The sequence below is a fragment of the Dendropsophus ebraccatus genome, chromosome 1 (genome assembly GCF_027789765.1).
Source record: "Dendropsophus ebraccatus isolate aDenEbr1 chromosome 1, aDenEbr1.pat, whole genome shotgun sequence".
NCBI classification, from domain to species: Eukaryota; Metazoa; Chordata; class Amphibia; order Anura; family Hylidae; genus Dendropsophus; species Dendropsophus ebraccatus.
In genome coordinates, this window is record NC_091454.1 from 3,329,825 (window position 1) to 3,346,524 (window position 16,700).

Sequence of the window (16,700 nt, forward strand, 5' to 3'; positions counted from 1 at the left end):
ATATGTGCAGGGAGAGGGGGGATATATGCAGGTGGAAGGGAATATCTGTAGGGGAGGGGGCATGTGTGCAGGGGGATATGTGCAGGGAGAGGGGGGATATGTGCAGGTAGAGTGGGATATGTGCAGGTGGAGGGGGATATGTGCAGGTAGAGTGGGGATATGTGCAGGTAGAGGAGAAATATGTGCAGGTAGAGGGGGATATATGCAGGGGAAGGGGGATATGTGCAGGGAGAGGGGGATATATGCAGGGAGAGGGGGATATATGCAGGGAGAGGGGGGATGTGTGCCGGGAGAGGCGATATACGTGCAGGTAGAGAGGGGATATATGCAGAAGGAGGGGGCATATGTGCAGTGGGAGGGGGCATATGTGCAGGGGGAGGCGAGATATGTGCAGGGGAAGGGAGGATATGTGCAGGTGGAGGGGGGATATATGCAGGGGGAGGCGAGATATGTGCAGGTAGAGGGGGGATATGTGAAGGGGAGGGGGCATGTGTGCAGGCCGATTACAGAAGAGGAGGGTGCAGATGCCTGTGAATGTAATCGTCCGCTGCACCCGTCACTCCATGCAATGCGCTTAGCAAATATCAGCAATTTAGCGTCGGTGCTGGCGAGGAGCTGCAGCAGTCACTTCACATTAGCATCTGAAGGAGTTACAGCTTCTACACTGGAGGAATCTGCTCTCAGCCTTTTAAGAAAAGCTTAAATATCTGAGGAGAAATTCCTTCCCGCTCCTCATCACTCCCTGAGATGCCGCATTATTATACATGAAAGTGTTACGGGCTGAGAGCGCTATCCCCATCCACATCCAGAGCACCGCCAGCGGCTTATCAGCTTTACAGGAACTTTCAACTGCTGCAAAACTTCTTTATGGAGGAGACTCTGCAGCAAAGAGAGATCCTAATAGCCGATACCAGAGAGTAATAGATTGTATATACCTGTCCTACAGTCACCTCCCCCCCCAGCCTGACATGGCTGATACCAGAGAGTAATAGATTGTATATACCTGTCCTACACCCCCCCCCCAGCCTCACATGGCTGATACCAGAGAGTAATAGATTGTATATACCTGTCCTACAGTCACCTCCCCCCCCCAGCCTGACATGGCTGATACTAGGGAGTAATAGATTGTATATACCTGTCCTACAGTCACCTCCCCACCCCAGCCTGACATGGCTGATACCAGAGAGTAATAGATTGTATATACCTGTCCTACAGCCCCCCCTCCCAGCCTGACATGGCTGATACCAGAGAGTAATAGATTGTATATACCTGTCCTACACCCCCCCCCCAGCCTGACATGGCTGATACCAGAGAGTAATGTTTGTATATACCTGTCCTACACCCCCCCCCCAGCCTGACATGGCTGATACCAGAGAGTAATAGATTGTCCTACAGTCACCTCCCCCCCCAGCCTGACAATGCTGATACCAGAGAGTAATAGGTTGTATATACCTGTCCTACAGTCACCTCCCCCCCCCCAGCCTGACATGGCTGATACCAGAGAGTAATAGATTGTATATACCTGTCCTACAGTCACCTCCCCCCCCCCCCAGCCTGACATGGCTGATACCAGGGAGTAATAGATTGTATATACCTGTCCTACACCCCCCCCCCCCCAGCCTGACATGGCTGATACCAGAGAGTAATGTTTGTATATACCTGTCCTACACCCCCCCCCCCCCAGCCTGACATGGCTGATACCAGTGAGTAATAGATTGTCCTACAGTCACCTCCCCCCCCAGCCTGACATGGCTGATACCAGAGAGTAATAGATTGTATATACCTGTCCTACAGTCACCTCCCCCCCCCAGCCTGACATGGCTGATACCAGAGTAATAGATTGTATATACCTGTACTACAGTCACCCTCACCCCAGCCTGACATGGCTGATACCAGAGAGTAATAGATTGTATATACCTGTCCTACAGTCACCTCCCCCCCCCCCAGCCTGACATGGCTGATACCAGAGAGTAATAGATTGTATATACCTGTCCTACACCCCCCCCCCCCAGCCTGACATGGCTGATACCAGGGAGTAATAGATTGTATATACCTGTCCTACAGTCACCTCCCCCCCCCAGCCTGACATGGCTGATACCAGAGAGTAATAGATTGTATATACCTGGCCTACACCCCCCCCCCCAGCCTGACATGGCTGATACCAGAGAGTAATAGATTGTATATACCTGTCCTATAGTCACCTCCCCCCCCCCCCCAGCCTGACATGGCTGATACCAGAGAGTAATAGATTGTATATACCTGTCCTACCCCCCCCCCAACCTGACATGGCTGATACCAGGGAGTAATAGATTGTATATACCTGTCCTACAGTCACCCCCCCCCCCCCAGCCAGACATGGCTGATACCAGAGAGTAATAGATTGTATATACCTGTCCTACACCTCCCCCCCCCAGCCTGACATGGCTGATACCAGAGAGTAATAGATTGTATATACCTGTCCTACAGTCACCTCCCCCCCCCCCCCAGCCTGACATGGCTGATACCAGAGAGTAATAGATTGTATATACCTGTCCTACAGTCACCCCCCCCCCATCCTGACATGGCTGATACCAGAGAGTAATAGATTGTATATACCTGTCCTACAGTCACCCCCCCCCCCCCCAGCCTGACATGGCTGATACCAGAGAGTAATAGATTGTATATACCTGTCCTACAGTCACCCCCCCCCCCAGCCTGACATGGCTGATACCAGAGAGTAATAGATTGTATATACCTGTCCTACAGTCACCCCCCCCCCCCAGCCTGACATGGCTGATACCAGGGAGTAATAGATTGTATATACCTGTCCTACAGTCACCTCCCCCCCCAGCCTGACATGGCTGATACCAGAGAGTAATAGATTGTATATACCTGTCCTACAGCCACCTCCCCCCAAGCCTGACATGGCTGATACCAGAGAGTAATAGATTGTATATACCTGTCCTACAGTCACCCCCCCCCCCCAGCCTGACATGGCTGATACCAGAGAGTAATAGATTGTATATACCTGTCCTACAGTCACCTCACCCCCCCCCCCCCCCCCCAGCCTGACATGGCTGATACCAGGGAGTAATAGATTGTATATACCTGTCCTACAGTCACCTCCCCCCCAGCCTGACATGGCTGATACCAGACAGTAATAGATTGTATATACCTGTCCTACACCCCCCCCCCCCAGCCTGACATGGCTGATACCAGAGTAATAGATTGTATATACCTGTCCTACACCCCCCCCCCCCAGCCTGACATGGCTGATACCAGAGAGTAATAGATTGTATATACCTGTCCTACAGTCACCCCCCCCCCCAGCCTGACATGGCTGATACCAGAGAGTAATAGATTGTATATACCTGTCCTACAGTCACCTCCCCCCCCCAGCCTGACATGGCTGATACCAGAGAGTAATAGATTGTATATACCTGTCCTACAGTCACCTCCCCCCCCCCAGCCAGACATGGCTGATACCAGAGAGTAATAGATTGTATATACCTGTCCTCCCCCCCCCAGCCTGACATGGCTGATACCAGAGAGTAATAGATTGTATATACCTGTCCTACAGTCACCCCCCCCCCCCCCAGCCAGACATGGCTGATACCAGAGAGTAATAGATTGAATATACCTGTGTGTACAGTGTAATAGATTGTATATACCTATATATATCTGTAGTATGGCTGATAACAGGGAGCAGTAGAGTGTATATACCTATATATACCTGTGGTATGGCTGATAACAGGGAGCAGTAGAGAGTGACAGCTCTCTGGTCTTATCTGCTCTGCAGACTGTTGGATTGTAACGTCAGTGACATCACAGTGTGAGTGTGCGGCTGAGTGTGTAACGCTGGGTGACAGGCGGTCTAATCGGTGGGATAAGAGCTATAGAGCAGTCACATCGCCTCCTGACACATGACAAGGGCTTACACCCCCCGCCGCTCATCCGCGTGTCAGGCCCAGGCTGTTCCTGGAGAGTATTAGGCCCTGATCCCGCTCTCATTCCGCTCTGATCTCCGGCTTTTCTCTCATTTCCAACTCAACCCAAATATTTCAAAGAATTGACGGTAAAGAGAAAAGCATAACGCTGCATGGCGGCGGCCAGGGGTGGGGGGTTTGGAGGAGGAAGAAAGAAGATACAGGTGTGTGGGAAGGGGAGGACAATCAGGGGTGCACAGTCTGGGGAGGGGGGTGAAGGTTCTCCAGTCTGGGGAGGGGGGTGAAGGTTCCCCAGTCTGGGGAGGGGGGTGAAGGTTCGCCAGTCTGGGGAGGGGGGTGAAGGGTGCCTAGTCTGAGGAGGACAATCAGGGGTGCCCAGTCTGGGGAGGGTGAAGGGTGCCCAGTGTGGAGTGGGGAGGGGGGCAGGGGGGTACAGGGTGACACTAGTCTGGGATGGGGGAGACACGCAAGAGAGTTGGGGTCCAGTGTCTTTTTAGGGGTCTGGTCTGGTTGTACATTATTCTATACTTAACCTCTTAATAACTGCCCTCTCCAAATATATATCACATTTATATAAACCTCACCTACTATCTGCAGGGGTAGGGAAGCTTGGCTCTCCAGCTGTTGCAGAACTACAACTACCATCATGTCTGGACAGCCAGAAGGAGAAGGAGGAGACTGCCCAGGTACCGCCTGGAATTCTGGGATTCAGCCTAGGTAATAGGTACCCGGGCTGTCTCCTCCTTCCCCACGGACCGGGAAGACATCAGCAATCTAATGCGGAAGGTTTGTGAATGTTCAAGTTCGATCAAACCTAGGATTTCCCGAGGTTCAATCAACTCTCCTGCTGAGAGTACCTGTGCATTAGGAGACGGCACCATAGAATCCCATTACACTGGGGGTCACACTGGAGATAGATCAGGAAGCTTCGCCTCCTGATTCACAGGTATAGACAGCAGGGAGCGGAGACAACAGCGCCTACTCAGGTACAGACAGCAGGGAGCAGAGACAACGGTGCCTACTCAGGTACAGACAGCAGGGAGCGGAGACAACGGTGCCTACTCAAGTACAGACAGCAGGGAGCGGAGACAACGGCGCCTACTCAGGTACAGACAGCAGGGAGCGGAGACAACGGTGCCTCCTAATTCACAGGTACAGACAGCAGGGAGCGGAGAAAACGGTGCCTACTCAGGTACAGACAGCAGGGAGCGGAGACAACGGTGCCTACTCAGGTACAGACAGCAGGGAGCGGAGACAACGGTGCCTACTCAGGTACAGACAGCAGGGAGCGGAGACAACGGCGCCTCCGCAGGTACAGACAGCAGGGAGCGGAGACAACGGCGCCTCCTCAGGTACAGACAACAGGGAGCGGAGACAACGGAGCCTCCTCAGGTACAGACAGCAGGGAGCAGAGACAACGGCCCCTCTACAGGTACAGACAGCAGGGAGCGGAGACAACGGCGCCTCCTCAGGTATAGACAGCACGGAGCGGAGACAACCGCCCCTCCACAGGCACAGACAGCAGGGAGCGGAGACAACGGAGCATCCTCAGGTACAGACAGCAGAGAGCGGAGACAACGGCGCCTCCTCAGGTACAGACAGCAGGGAGCGGAGACAATGGCGCCTCCTCAGGTACAGACAGCAGGGAGCGGAGACAACGGCGCCTTCTCAGGTACAGACAGCAGGGAGCGGAGACAACGGCGCCTCCTCAGGTACAGACAGCAGGGAGCAGAGACAACGGCGCCTCCTCAGGTACAGACAGCAGGGAGCGGAGACAATGGCGCCTCCTCAGGTACAGACAGCAGGGAGCGGAGACAACGGCGCCTTCTCAGGTACAGACAGCAGGGAGCGGAGACAACGGCGCCTTCTCAGGTACAGACAGCAGGGAGCGGAGACAACGGCGCCTCCTCAGGTACAGACAGCAGGGAGCAGAACAACGGCTCCTCCTCAGGTACAGACAGCAGGGAGCGGAGACAACGGAGCCTCCTCAGGTACAGACAGCAGGGAGCGGAGACAACGGCGCCTCCTCAGGTACAGACAGCAGGGAGCGGAGACAACGGCGCCTTCTCAGGTACAGACAGCAGGGAGCGGAGACAATGGCGCCTCCTCAAGTACAGACAGCAGGGAGCGGAGACAACGGCGCCTCCTCAGGTACAAACAGCAGGGAGCGGAGACAACGGCACCTCCACAGGTACAGACAGCAGGGAGCGGAGACAACGGCGCCTCCTCAGGTACAGACAAAAGGGAGCAGAGACATCGGAGCCTCCTCAGGTACAGACAGCAGGGAGCGGATACAACGGCGCCTCCTCAAGTACAGACAGCAGGGAGCGGAGACAACGGCGCCTCCTCAAGTACAGACAGCAGAGAGCGGAGACAACGGCGCCTCCTTAGGTACAGACAAAAGGGAGCGGAGACAACGGAGCCTCCTCAGGTACAGACAGCAGGGAGCGGAGACAACGGCACCTTCTCAGGTACAGACAGCAGGGAGCGGAGACAACGGAGCCTCCTCAGGTACAGACAGCAGGGAGCGGAGACAACCGCCCCTCCACAGGTACAGACAGCAGGGAGCGGAGACAACGGAGCCTCCTCAGGTACAGACAGCAGGGAGCGGAGACAAAGGCGCCTCCTCAAGTACAGACAGCAGGGAGCAGAGACAACGGCGCCTCCTCAGGTACAGACAAAATGGATCGGAGACAACGGAGCCTCCTCAGGTAAAGACAACAGGGAGCGGAAACAACGTCCCCTCCACAGGTACAGACAGCAGGGAGCGGAGACAACGGCACCTTCTCAGGTACAGAAAAGCAGGGAGCTGAGACAACGGCGCCTCCTCAGGTACAGACAGCAGGGAGCGGAGACAACGGCGCCTCCTCAGGTACTGACAGCAGGGAGCGGAGACAACGGCACCTCCGTTAAGTTACTTAGGCACCAAATTTTAAATGGGAAAAATGGAAGTACTTAAAAAAATGGTGATTAAGCCCAGAGCTGCCTGATAATCATTCTTCATAAAAACATTTCAGGTACACAGTAAATATGGCATTATGTATCCCATATTGTGAACACCGCACTAGTGCTGCCAGTAGAGAGGAGCGAATCGTTCAGCTAAACAATCGCTCATCTGAACTTCATAAAAAAATAAAATAAAATTATATATATTATATACCAGCAGTAAAGGGACAACATGGGCCCCCCTGTGCTTACTGCGCACATAAGGGGGGAGGGCGCTACATTGAATCTTTGCCCGGGTGCAGGGAAGCCTAGCTACACCTCTGGGTGGAGGATACACCGGCAGCAGCGCTGTCTCTCACCTTCTCCGTCCGGCAGTTGTTCAGGCCCAGGCTGTTCACCACCGACACCTTCCCGTCCAGCACCTGCTGCTCCCGTCTCAGCTGCTCCTTCATCTGCCGCGCCTCCTGAATCGCCTTGGTCACCGCATCGTGGTCGTTCAGGTAACCCGTCGATGTGATGGAGGAGAGGATATCTGCACAGAGGAGACCCACCATCAGTGACATCACACAGCTACATAACATAGTAACATCACACAGCCAGTGACATCACACATTTACATCTGCATACAAGGTAGTTCCATTATCTGTATGGCTGCCAATGCATTGAGCCCACCCATCACCAGTCACCTCTCGGCCCACCCACCACCCGTCATCTCTTGGCCCACCCATCACCCGTCATCTCTCGGCCCACCCGTGACCTCTCGGCCCACCAATCACCTGTCACCTCTCGGCCCACTGGTCACCCATCACCCCTTGGCCCACCCGTCACCTCTCGGCCCACCCATCACCCGTCACCTCTCGGCCCACCCACCATCCGTCACCTCTTGGCCCACCCATCAACTCTCGGCTCACCCATCACTTGTCATCTCTTGGCCCACCCATCACCCGTCATTTCTTGGCCCACCCATCACCCGTCCCCTCTCGGCCCACTCATCACTTGTCACCTCTTGGCCCACCCATCACTTCTTGGCCCACCCATCACCAGTCATCTCTCGGCCCACCCATCACCAGTCATCTCTTAGCCCACCCATCACCCGTCATCTCTTAGCCCACCCATCACCCGTCATCTCTTAGCCCACCCATCACCCATCATCTCTTAGCCCACCCATCACCCGTCATCTCTCAGCCCATCACCACCTGTCACCTCTCAGCCAACCCATCATCTGTCACCTCTCAGCCTACCTGTCATCTCTCGGCCTACCCGTCACCTTTCGGCCTACCCGTCAGCTCTCGGCCCACCCACCACCCGTCGGCTCTCGGCCCACCCACCACCCGTCGGCTCTCGGCCCACCCACCACCCGTCGGCTCTCGGCCCACCCACCACCCGTCGGCTCTCGGCCCACCCACCACCCGTCAGCTCTCGGCCCACCCACCACCTGTCACCCCTCGGCTCACCCATCACCTGTCATCTTTCGGCCCACCTGTAACCTATAGTCGCACCCATCACCAGTCACCCCTCGGCCCACCCATCACCCCTCGGCCCACCCGTCACCCCTCGGCCCACCCACCATCCATCACTTCTTGGCCCACCCATCACCTGTCATTTCTCGGCTCACCCATCACCCGTCCCCTCTCGGCCCACCCATCACCAGTCACCTCTTGGCCCACCCATCACCCGTCCCCTCTCGGCCCACCCGTCACCTCTTGGCCCACCCATCACCCGTCACTTCTCGGCCCACCCACCATCCGTCACCTCTCGGCCCACCCATTGCCCTCATTTCTCGGCCCACCCATCACCAGTCATCTCTAGGCCCACCCGTCACCTCTCGGCCCACCCACCATTCGTCACCTGTCGGCCCACCCATCACCTGTCGTTTCTAGGCCCACCATCACCAGTCATCTCTCGGCCCATCCATCACCCGTCACCTCTCAGCCTAACTGTCCTCTTTTGGCCCACCCATCACCTCTCGACCCACCCATCACCTCTCGGCCCACCCATCACCCTTCATCCCTCAACTCCCATCATACTCTGACAGTCTCTGACTCGAATCGTACTCTGACAGTCTCTGACTCGAATCGTACTCTGACAGTCTCTGACTCGAATCATACTCTGACAGTCTCTGACACTTGGAGAGCCCTGGGTGGGGAAGCCCTATGGCTGGTAGAGCATGATGGGAGTTGTAGCCCTCCAGCCCTTGGCGAGCAGTCATGGACAGAAGGGGGCCACTAATCGCACATGAAATCACTGCTTTGCCTGAACATGTTCTGCCTATTCCAGAAAAAAAAAAAACAACTTTCAGCCTAATCCATTTTCAGAACAAAAAACATCTGTCCAGTAAATCCTGTAATCTGCCGCAACGCGTCGCTAAATCCCCCGATTTGTAGTAAAACACCGAGATTAAAAGAAAGGGAAGAGGGAAATTGGTAAGTGCTGGCGGGCTGCGGCGTTACTAATACTGAACGGTGCCGGATTACCGGACTGCCGGGAAGATGGAAGCCATGTCTGTGGGGGAGGGGCTGCTGTCAGATTACTGACGCTAAACCTCCCTGCCAGCTCCTTTTTGCCTCCAAGTTTTACGCCGCTCTGATAATTCAGAGGAGAAACGAATTAAAGCTTTAAGAAGGGAAAGTAATCCCTGCGAGCGCGGCGGCCGCCACACCGCACGACTAATGGAACTAGGTCGCCGAGCTGTGGAGAAGAATCGTGGGTCCTCCGAGGCGTCAGCAGTGCCAGAGATCAGCATCACGGACAGAAACCCTCCCCCACCTACAATCCAATACACCGCCACACAGGAGACAACCAGGGGCCTGGAAACCAGTATTACCAGTACAGCAGGGGCGGGGCACTGATCTGTATATACACTATGATAAAATACAGCGGGGCGGGGCACTGATCTGTATATACACTATAATATAATACAGCGGGGGCGGGGCACTGATCTGTATATACACTATGATATAATACAGCGGGGGCGGGGCACTGATCTGTATATACACTATAATATAATACAGCGGGGGCGGGGCACTGATCTGTATATACACTATGATATACAGCAGGGGCGGGGCACTGATCTGTACATACACTATAATATAATACAGCGGGGGCGGGGCACTGATCTGTATATACACTATGATATAATACAGCAGGGGCGGGGCACTGATCTGTACATACACTATGATATAATACAGCAGGGCGGGGCACTGATCTGTACATACACTATGATATACAGTGGGGCGGGGCACTGATCTGTATATACACTATGATATAATACAGCGGGGGCGGGGCACTGATCTGTACATACACTATGATATACAGCGGGGCACTGATCTGTACATACACTATGATATACAGCGGGGCGGGGCACTGATCTGTACATACACTATGATATAATACAGCGGGGGCGGGGCACTGATCTGTATATACACTATGATATACAGCGGGGTGGGGCACTGATATGTATATACACTATGATACAATACAGCGGGGGCGGGGCACTGATATGTATATACACTATGATACAATACAGCGGGGGCGGGGCACTGATCTGTACATACACTATGATATACAGCGGGGCGGGCCACGGATCTGTATATACACTATGATATACAGCAGGGGCGGGGCACTGATCTGTATATACACTGATATACAGCGGGGTGGGGCACTGATATGTATATACACTATGATATACAGCAGGGGCGGGGCACTGATCTGTAAATACACTATGATATAATACAGCGGGGGCGGGGCACTGATCTGTATATACACTATGATATAATACAGCAGGGGCAAGGCACTGATCTGTATATACACTATAATATAATACAGCGGGGGCGGGGCACTGATCTGTACATACACTATGATATACAACAGGGGCGGGACACTGATCTGTACATACACTATGATATACAGCGGGGCACTGATCTGTATATACACTATGATATACAGCGGGGGCGGGGCACAGTTCTGTACATACACTATGATATACAGCGGGCGGGGCACTGATCTGTAGATACACTATGATATACAGCAGGGGCGGGGCACTGATCTGTACATACACTATGATATAATACAGCAGGGGCGAGGCACTGATCTGTACATACACTATGATATAATACAGCAGGGGCAAGGCACTGATCTGTACATACACTATGATATAATACAGCAGGGGCGGGGCACTGATCTGTACATACACTATGATATAATACAGCAGGGGCGGGGCACTGATCTGTATATACACTTTGATATAATACAGCAGGGGCAAGGCACTGATCTGTACATACACTATGATATACAGCAGGGGCGGGGCACTGATCTGTACATACACTATGATATACAGCGGGGCACTGATCTGTATATACACTCTAATATACAGCAGGGGCGGGGCACTGATCTGTACATACACTATGATATACAGCGGGGCACTGATCTGTATATACACTCTAATATACAGCAGGGGCGGGGCACTGATCTGTACATACACTATGATATACAGCAGGGGCGGGGCACTGATCTGTACATACACTATGATATACAGCGGGGCACTGATCTGTATATACACTATGATACACAGCAGGGGCGGGGCACTGATCTGTACATACACTATGATATAATACAGCAGGGGCGGGGCACTGATCTGTACATACACTATGATATAATACAGCAGGGGCGGGGCACTGATCTGTACATACACTATGATATAATACAGCAGGGGCGGGACACTGATCTGTACATACACTATGATATAATACAGCAGGGGCGGGGCACTGATCTGTATATACACTTTGATATAATACAGCAGGGGCAAGGCACTGATCTGTACATACACTATGATATACAGCAGGGCGGGGCACTGATCTGTACATACACTATGATATACAGCGGGGGCTGGGCACTGATCTGTATATACACTGTGATATAATACAGCGGGGGCGGGGCACTGATCTGTATATACACTATAATATACAGCAGGGGCGGGGCACTGATCTGTACATACACTATGATATACAGCAGGGGCGGGGCACTGATCTGTATATACACTATGATATACAGCGGGGTTGGGGCACTGATCTGTATATACACTATGATATACAGCAGGGGCGGGGCACAGATCTGTACATACACTATGATATACAGCGGGGCGGGGCACTGATCTGTACATACACTGATATACAGCGGGGCACTGATCTGTATATACACTATGATATACAGCAGGGGCGGGGCACTGATCTGTACATACACTATGATATACAGCGGGGCGGGGCAATGATCTGTAGATACACTATGATATACAGCAGGGGCGGGGCACTGATCTGTACATACACTATGATATACAGCGGGGACGGGGCACTGATCTGTACATACACTATGATATAATACAGCGGGGGCGGGGCACTGATCTGTACATACACTATGATATAATACAGCGGGGGCGGGGCACTGATCTGTACATACACTATGATATACAGCGGGGCGGGGCAATGATCTGTAGATACACTATGATATACAGCAGGGGCGGGGCACTGATCTGTACATACACTATGATATACAGCGGGGCACTGATCTGTAGATACACTATGATATAATACAGCAGGGGCGGGGCACTGATCTGTATATACACTATGATATACAGCGGGGACGGGGCACTGATCTGTACATACACTATGATATAATACAGCGGGGGCGGGGCACTGATCTGTACATACACTATGATATAATACAGCGGGGGCGGGGCACTGATCTGTACATACACTATGATATACAGCGGGGCGGGGCAATGATCTGTAGATACACTATGATATACAGCAGGGGCGGGGCACTGATCTGTACATACACTATGATATACAGCGGGGCGGGGCAATGATCTGTAGATACACTATGATATACAGCAGGGGCGGGGCACTGATCTGTACATACACTATGATATACAGCGGGGCACTGATCTGTAGATACACTATGATATAATACAGCAGGGGCGGGGCACTGATCTGTATATACACTATGATATACAGCGGGGACGGGGCACAGATCTGTACATACACTATGATACAATACAGCCTTGGGCGGGGCACTGATCTGTACATACACTATGATATAATACAGCGGGGGCGGGGCACTGATCTGTACAAACACTATAATATAATACAGCGGGGGCGGGGCACTGATCTGTACATACACTATGATATACAGCGGGGCGGGGCACTGATCTGTACATACACTATGATATACAGCGGGGCGGGGCACTGATCTGTACATACACTATGATACACAGCGGGGCGGGGCACTAATCTGTAGATACACTATAATATAATACAGCAGGGGCGGGGCACTGATCTGTACATACACTATGATACACAGCGGGGCGGGGCACTAATCTGTACATACACTATAATATAATACAGTGGGGGCGGGGCACTGATCTGTACATACACTATGATATAATACAGCGGGGGCGGGGCACTGATCTGTACATACACTATGATATACAGCGGGGCGGGGCAATGATCTGTAGATACACTATGATATACAGCAGGGGCGGGGCACTGATCTGTACATACACTATGATATACAGCAGGGGCGGGGCACTGATCTGTACATACACTATGATATACAGCGGGGCACTGATCTGTAGATACACTATGACAGTGCTTCTCAATTCCAGTCCGGAGGCCTCACCAACAGGTCATGTTTTGAGGATTTCCCATACGAAGAACACCTGAGCTAATACCTGATGCACTGAAAATAATTAGATCACCTGTTAAATACTGAGGAAATCCTCAAAACATGACCTGTTGGTGAGGCCTCCGGACTGGAATTGAGAAGCACTGCACTATGATATACAGCGGGGCGGGGAACTGATCTGTATATACACTATGATATAATACAGCGGGGGCGGGGCACTGATCTGTATATACACTATGATATACAGCGGGGCGGGGAACTGATCTGTATATACACTATGATATACAGCAGGGGCTGGGCACTGATCTGTACATACACTATGATATACAGCGGGGCGGGGAACTGATCTGTATATACACTATGATATAATACAGCGGGGGCGGGGCACTGATCTGTACATACACTATGATATACAGCGGGGGCGGGGCACGGATCTGTACATACACTATGATATACAGTGGGGGGGGGGCACTGATCTGTATATACACTATGATATACAGCGGGGGCTTATCACTGATCTGTACATACACTATGATATACAGCGGGGGCTGGGCACTGATCTGTACATACACTATGATATAATACAGCGGGGGCGAGCCACTGATCTGTATATACACTATGATATAATACAGCGGGGGCAAGTCACTGATCTGTACATACACTATGATATACAGCGGGGGCGATGCACTGATCTGTATATACACTATGATATAATACAGAGGGGGCGGGGCACTGATCTGTACATACACTATGATATAATACAGCGGGGGCGGGGCACTGATCTGTACATACACTATGATATACAGTAGAGGCGGGGCACTGATCTGTATATACACTATGATATAATACAGCGGGGGCGGGGCACTGATCTGTATATACACTATGATATAATACAGCGGGGGCGGGGCACTGATCTGTACATACACTATGATATAATACAGCGGGGGCGATACACTGATCTGTATATACACTATGATATACAGCGGGGCGGGGCACTGATCTGTACATACACTATGATATACAGCGGGGCACTGATCTGTATATACACTATGATATACAGCAGGGGCGGGGCACTGATCTGTACATACACTATGATATACAGCGGGGCGGGGCACTGATCTGTATATACACTATGATATACAGCAGGGCGGGGCACTGATCTGTACATACACTATGATATACAGCAGGGCGGGGCACTGATCTGTACATACACTATGATATACAGCGGGGGCGGGGCACTGACCTGTACATACACTATGACAAAATACAGCAGGGGCGGGGGAACTGATCTTTACATACACTATGATATACAGCGGGGGTGGGGCACTGATCTGTACATACACTATGATATAATACAGCGGGGGCGGGGCACTGATCTGTACATACACTGATATACAGCGGGGTGGGGCACTGATCTGTACATACACTATGATATAATACAGCGGGGGCGGGGCACTGATCTGTACATACACTGATATACAGCGGGGTGGGGCACTGATCTGTACATACACTATGATATAATACAGCAGGGGCGGGGCACTGATCTGTACATACACTATGATATACAGCGGGGGCGGGGCACTGATCTGTATATACACTATGATATAATACAGCAGGGGCGGGGCACTGATCTGTACATACACTATGATATACAGCAGGGGCGGGGCACTGATCTGTACATACACTATGATATAATACAGCGGGGGCGGGGCACTGATCTGTACATACACTGATATACAGCAGGGTGGGGCAGTGATCTTTATATACACTATGATATACAGCGGGGCGGGGCACTGATCTGTATATACACTATGATATACAGCAGGGGCGGGGCACTGATCTGTATACACACTATGATATACAGCAGGGGCGGGGCACTGATCTGTATCTACACTATGACATACAGCAGGGAGGGGCACTGATCTGTATCTACACTATGACATACAGCAGGGAGGGGCACTGATCTGTAGATACACTATGATATAATACAGCAGGGGCGGGGCACTGATCTGTACATACACTATGATATAATACAGCAGGGGCGGGGCACTGATCTGTACATACACTATGATATAATACAGCAGGGGCGGGGCACTGATCTGTACATACACTATGATATAATACAGCAGGGGCGGGGCACTGATCTGTATATACACTATGATATAATACATGTTTCGGGGTGTAATCTGCCGTCCGGTCGGCGGGGTCTGCGGTGACACCTGCTTCAGCTTCAGCCGGCGACACTTACTAAATTTTCCTTGTTTGCATAAAAAATAACGTTACAGAGCAAAGCGCGCCATCTTGTCTTGTTTTGGGAAAACAGCAAATGAGGAAACTGGATGAGATTTAAAGGGGATGTCCAGGGATCTCTGACAATTACGCACTACTATAGTAAGGTCACATGGTAAGCGGAGCAGAAGTCCGCCATCATGAGGGGCAGCACAGGCACTCACCTATAGAGTTGACTCTGACGGGCGGGCTGGTGAGCGTGGAGGAGATGGACGGTTTGTGTGAGCCGCTGCTTATCCTGGAGGAGGGGATGTGCGGGGAGGTGGGCGACACCGGAGATTTACTGTCTGATGTCTTGGGTTTGGCGGAGAGGTTCAGCGGCTGTGCCGCCACGTCATCCTGTGGGAGACACAATGAGAAAGTTGGTGAGTGGTGATCCCCCAATACTACAGACCATCATGCGACCCCCCCCCCCCACCACCACACACGGGCAGTGTGCCCCCGTACCCAAATATACATCATTATATATACCCCCCACACACACACGAGCAGAGTGCCCCCCGTACCGAAATATACATCATCATGTGACCTCTACAAAATGTTAACTCCCCCACAGGGGCAGTGTGCCGCCCATACCCAAATATACATCATCATATGACCCCCACAAAGTGCCACTGACGCCCCCCCCCCTTCCAATACAAGGGCAGTGTGCCCCCTGTACTCAAATATCATGTGACCCCAGGTGACAATGTATGACATCATGCTGGAGCTGCAGTGAGGACTGACAATAGTAGATATAGAGAAGGTGCTGGCATCTTATGGGCGCTAAACATGGCGGAGGGAGGGTTACCGCGCCCAAGGAGGGTCTAACCTTGCAGCAGGGCCAGGGGGGGGGGGGGGACGCGGCTCTAATACAAAGTG

The 16,700-nt window shown here is 52.3% G+C and overlaps 1 protein-coding gene across 5 annotated transcripts in view; it reads right to left on the reverse strand.

The window, feature by feature from the left end:
- SOX5 (SRY-box transcription factor 5) overlaps nucleotides 1-16,700 on the reverse strand; it is a 269,761-nt gene that overhangs the window by 13,731 nt on the left and 239,330 nt on the right. For all 5 annotated transcript variants that reach the window (XM_069963898.1, XM_069963910.1, XM_069963904.1 and 2 more), the window contains 2 exons: nucleotides 16,004-16,178; nucleotides 7,232-7,404 (listed from right to left, as the gene is read on the reverse strand). In XM_069963898.1, the coding sequence (XP_069819999.1) occupies nucleotides 7,232-7,404; nucleotides 16,004-16,178 (348 nt within the window). The remainder of the gene's footprint in view (nucleotides 1-7,231; nucleotides 7,405-16,003; nucleotides 16,179-16,700) is intronic.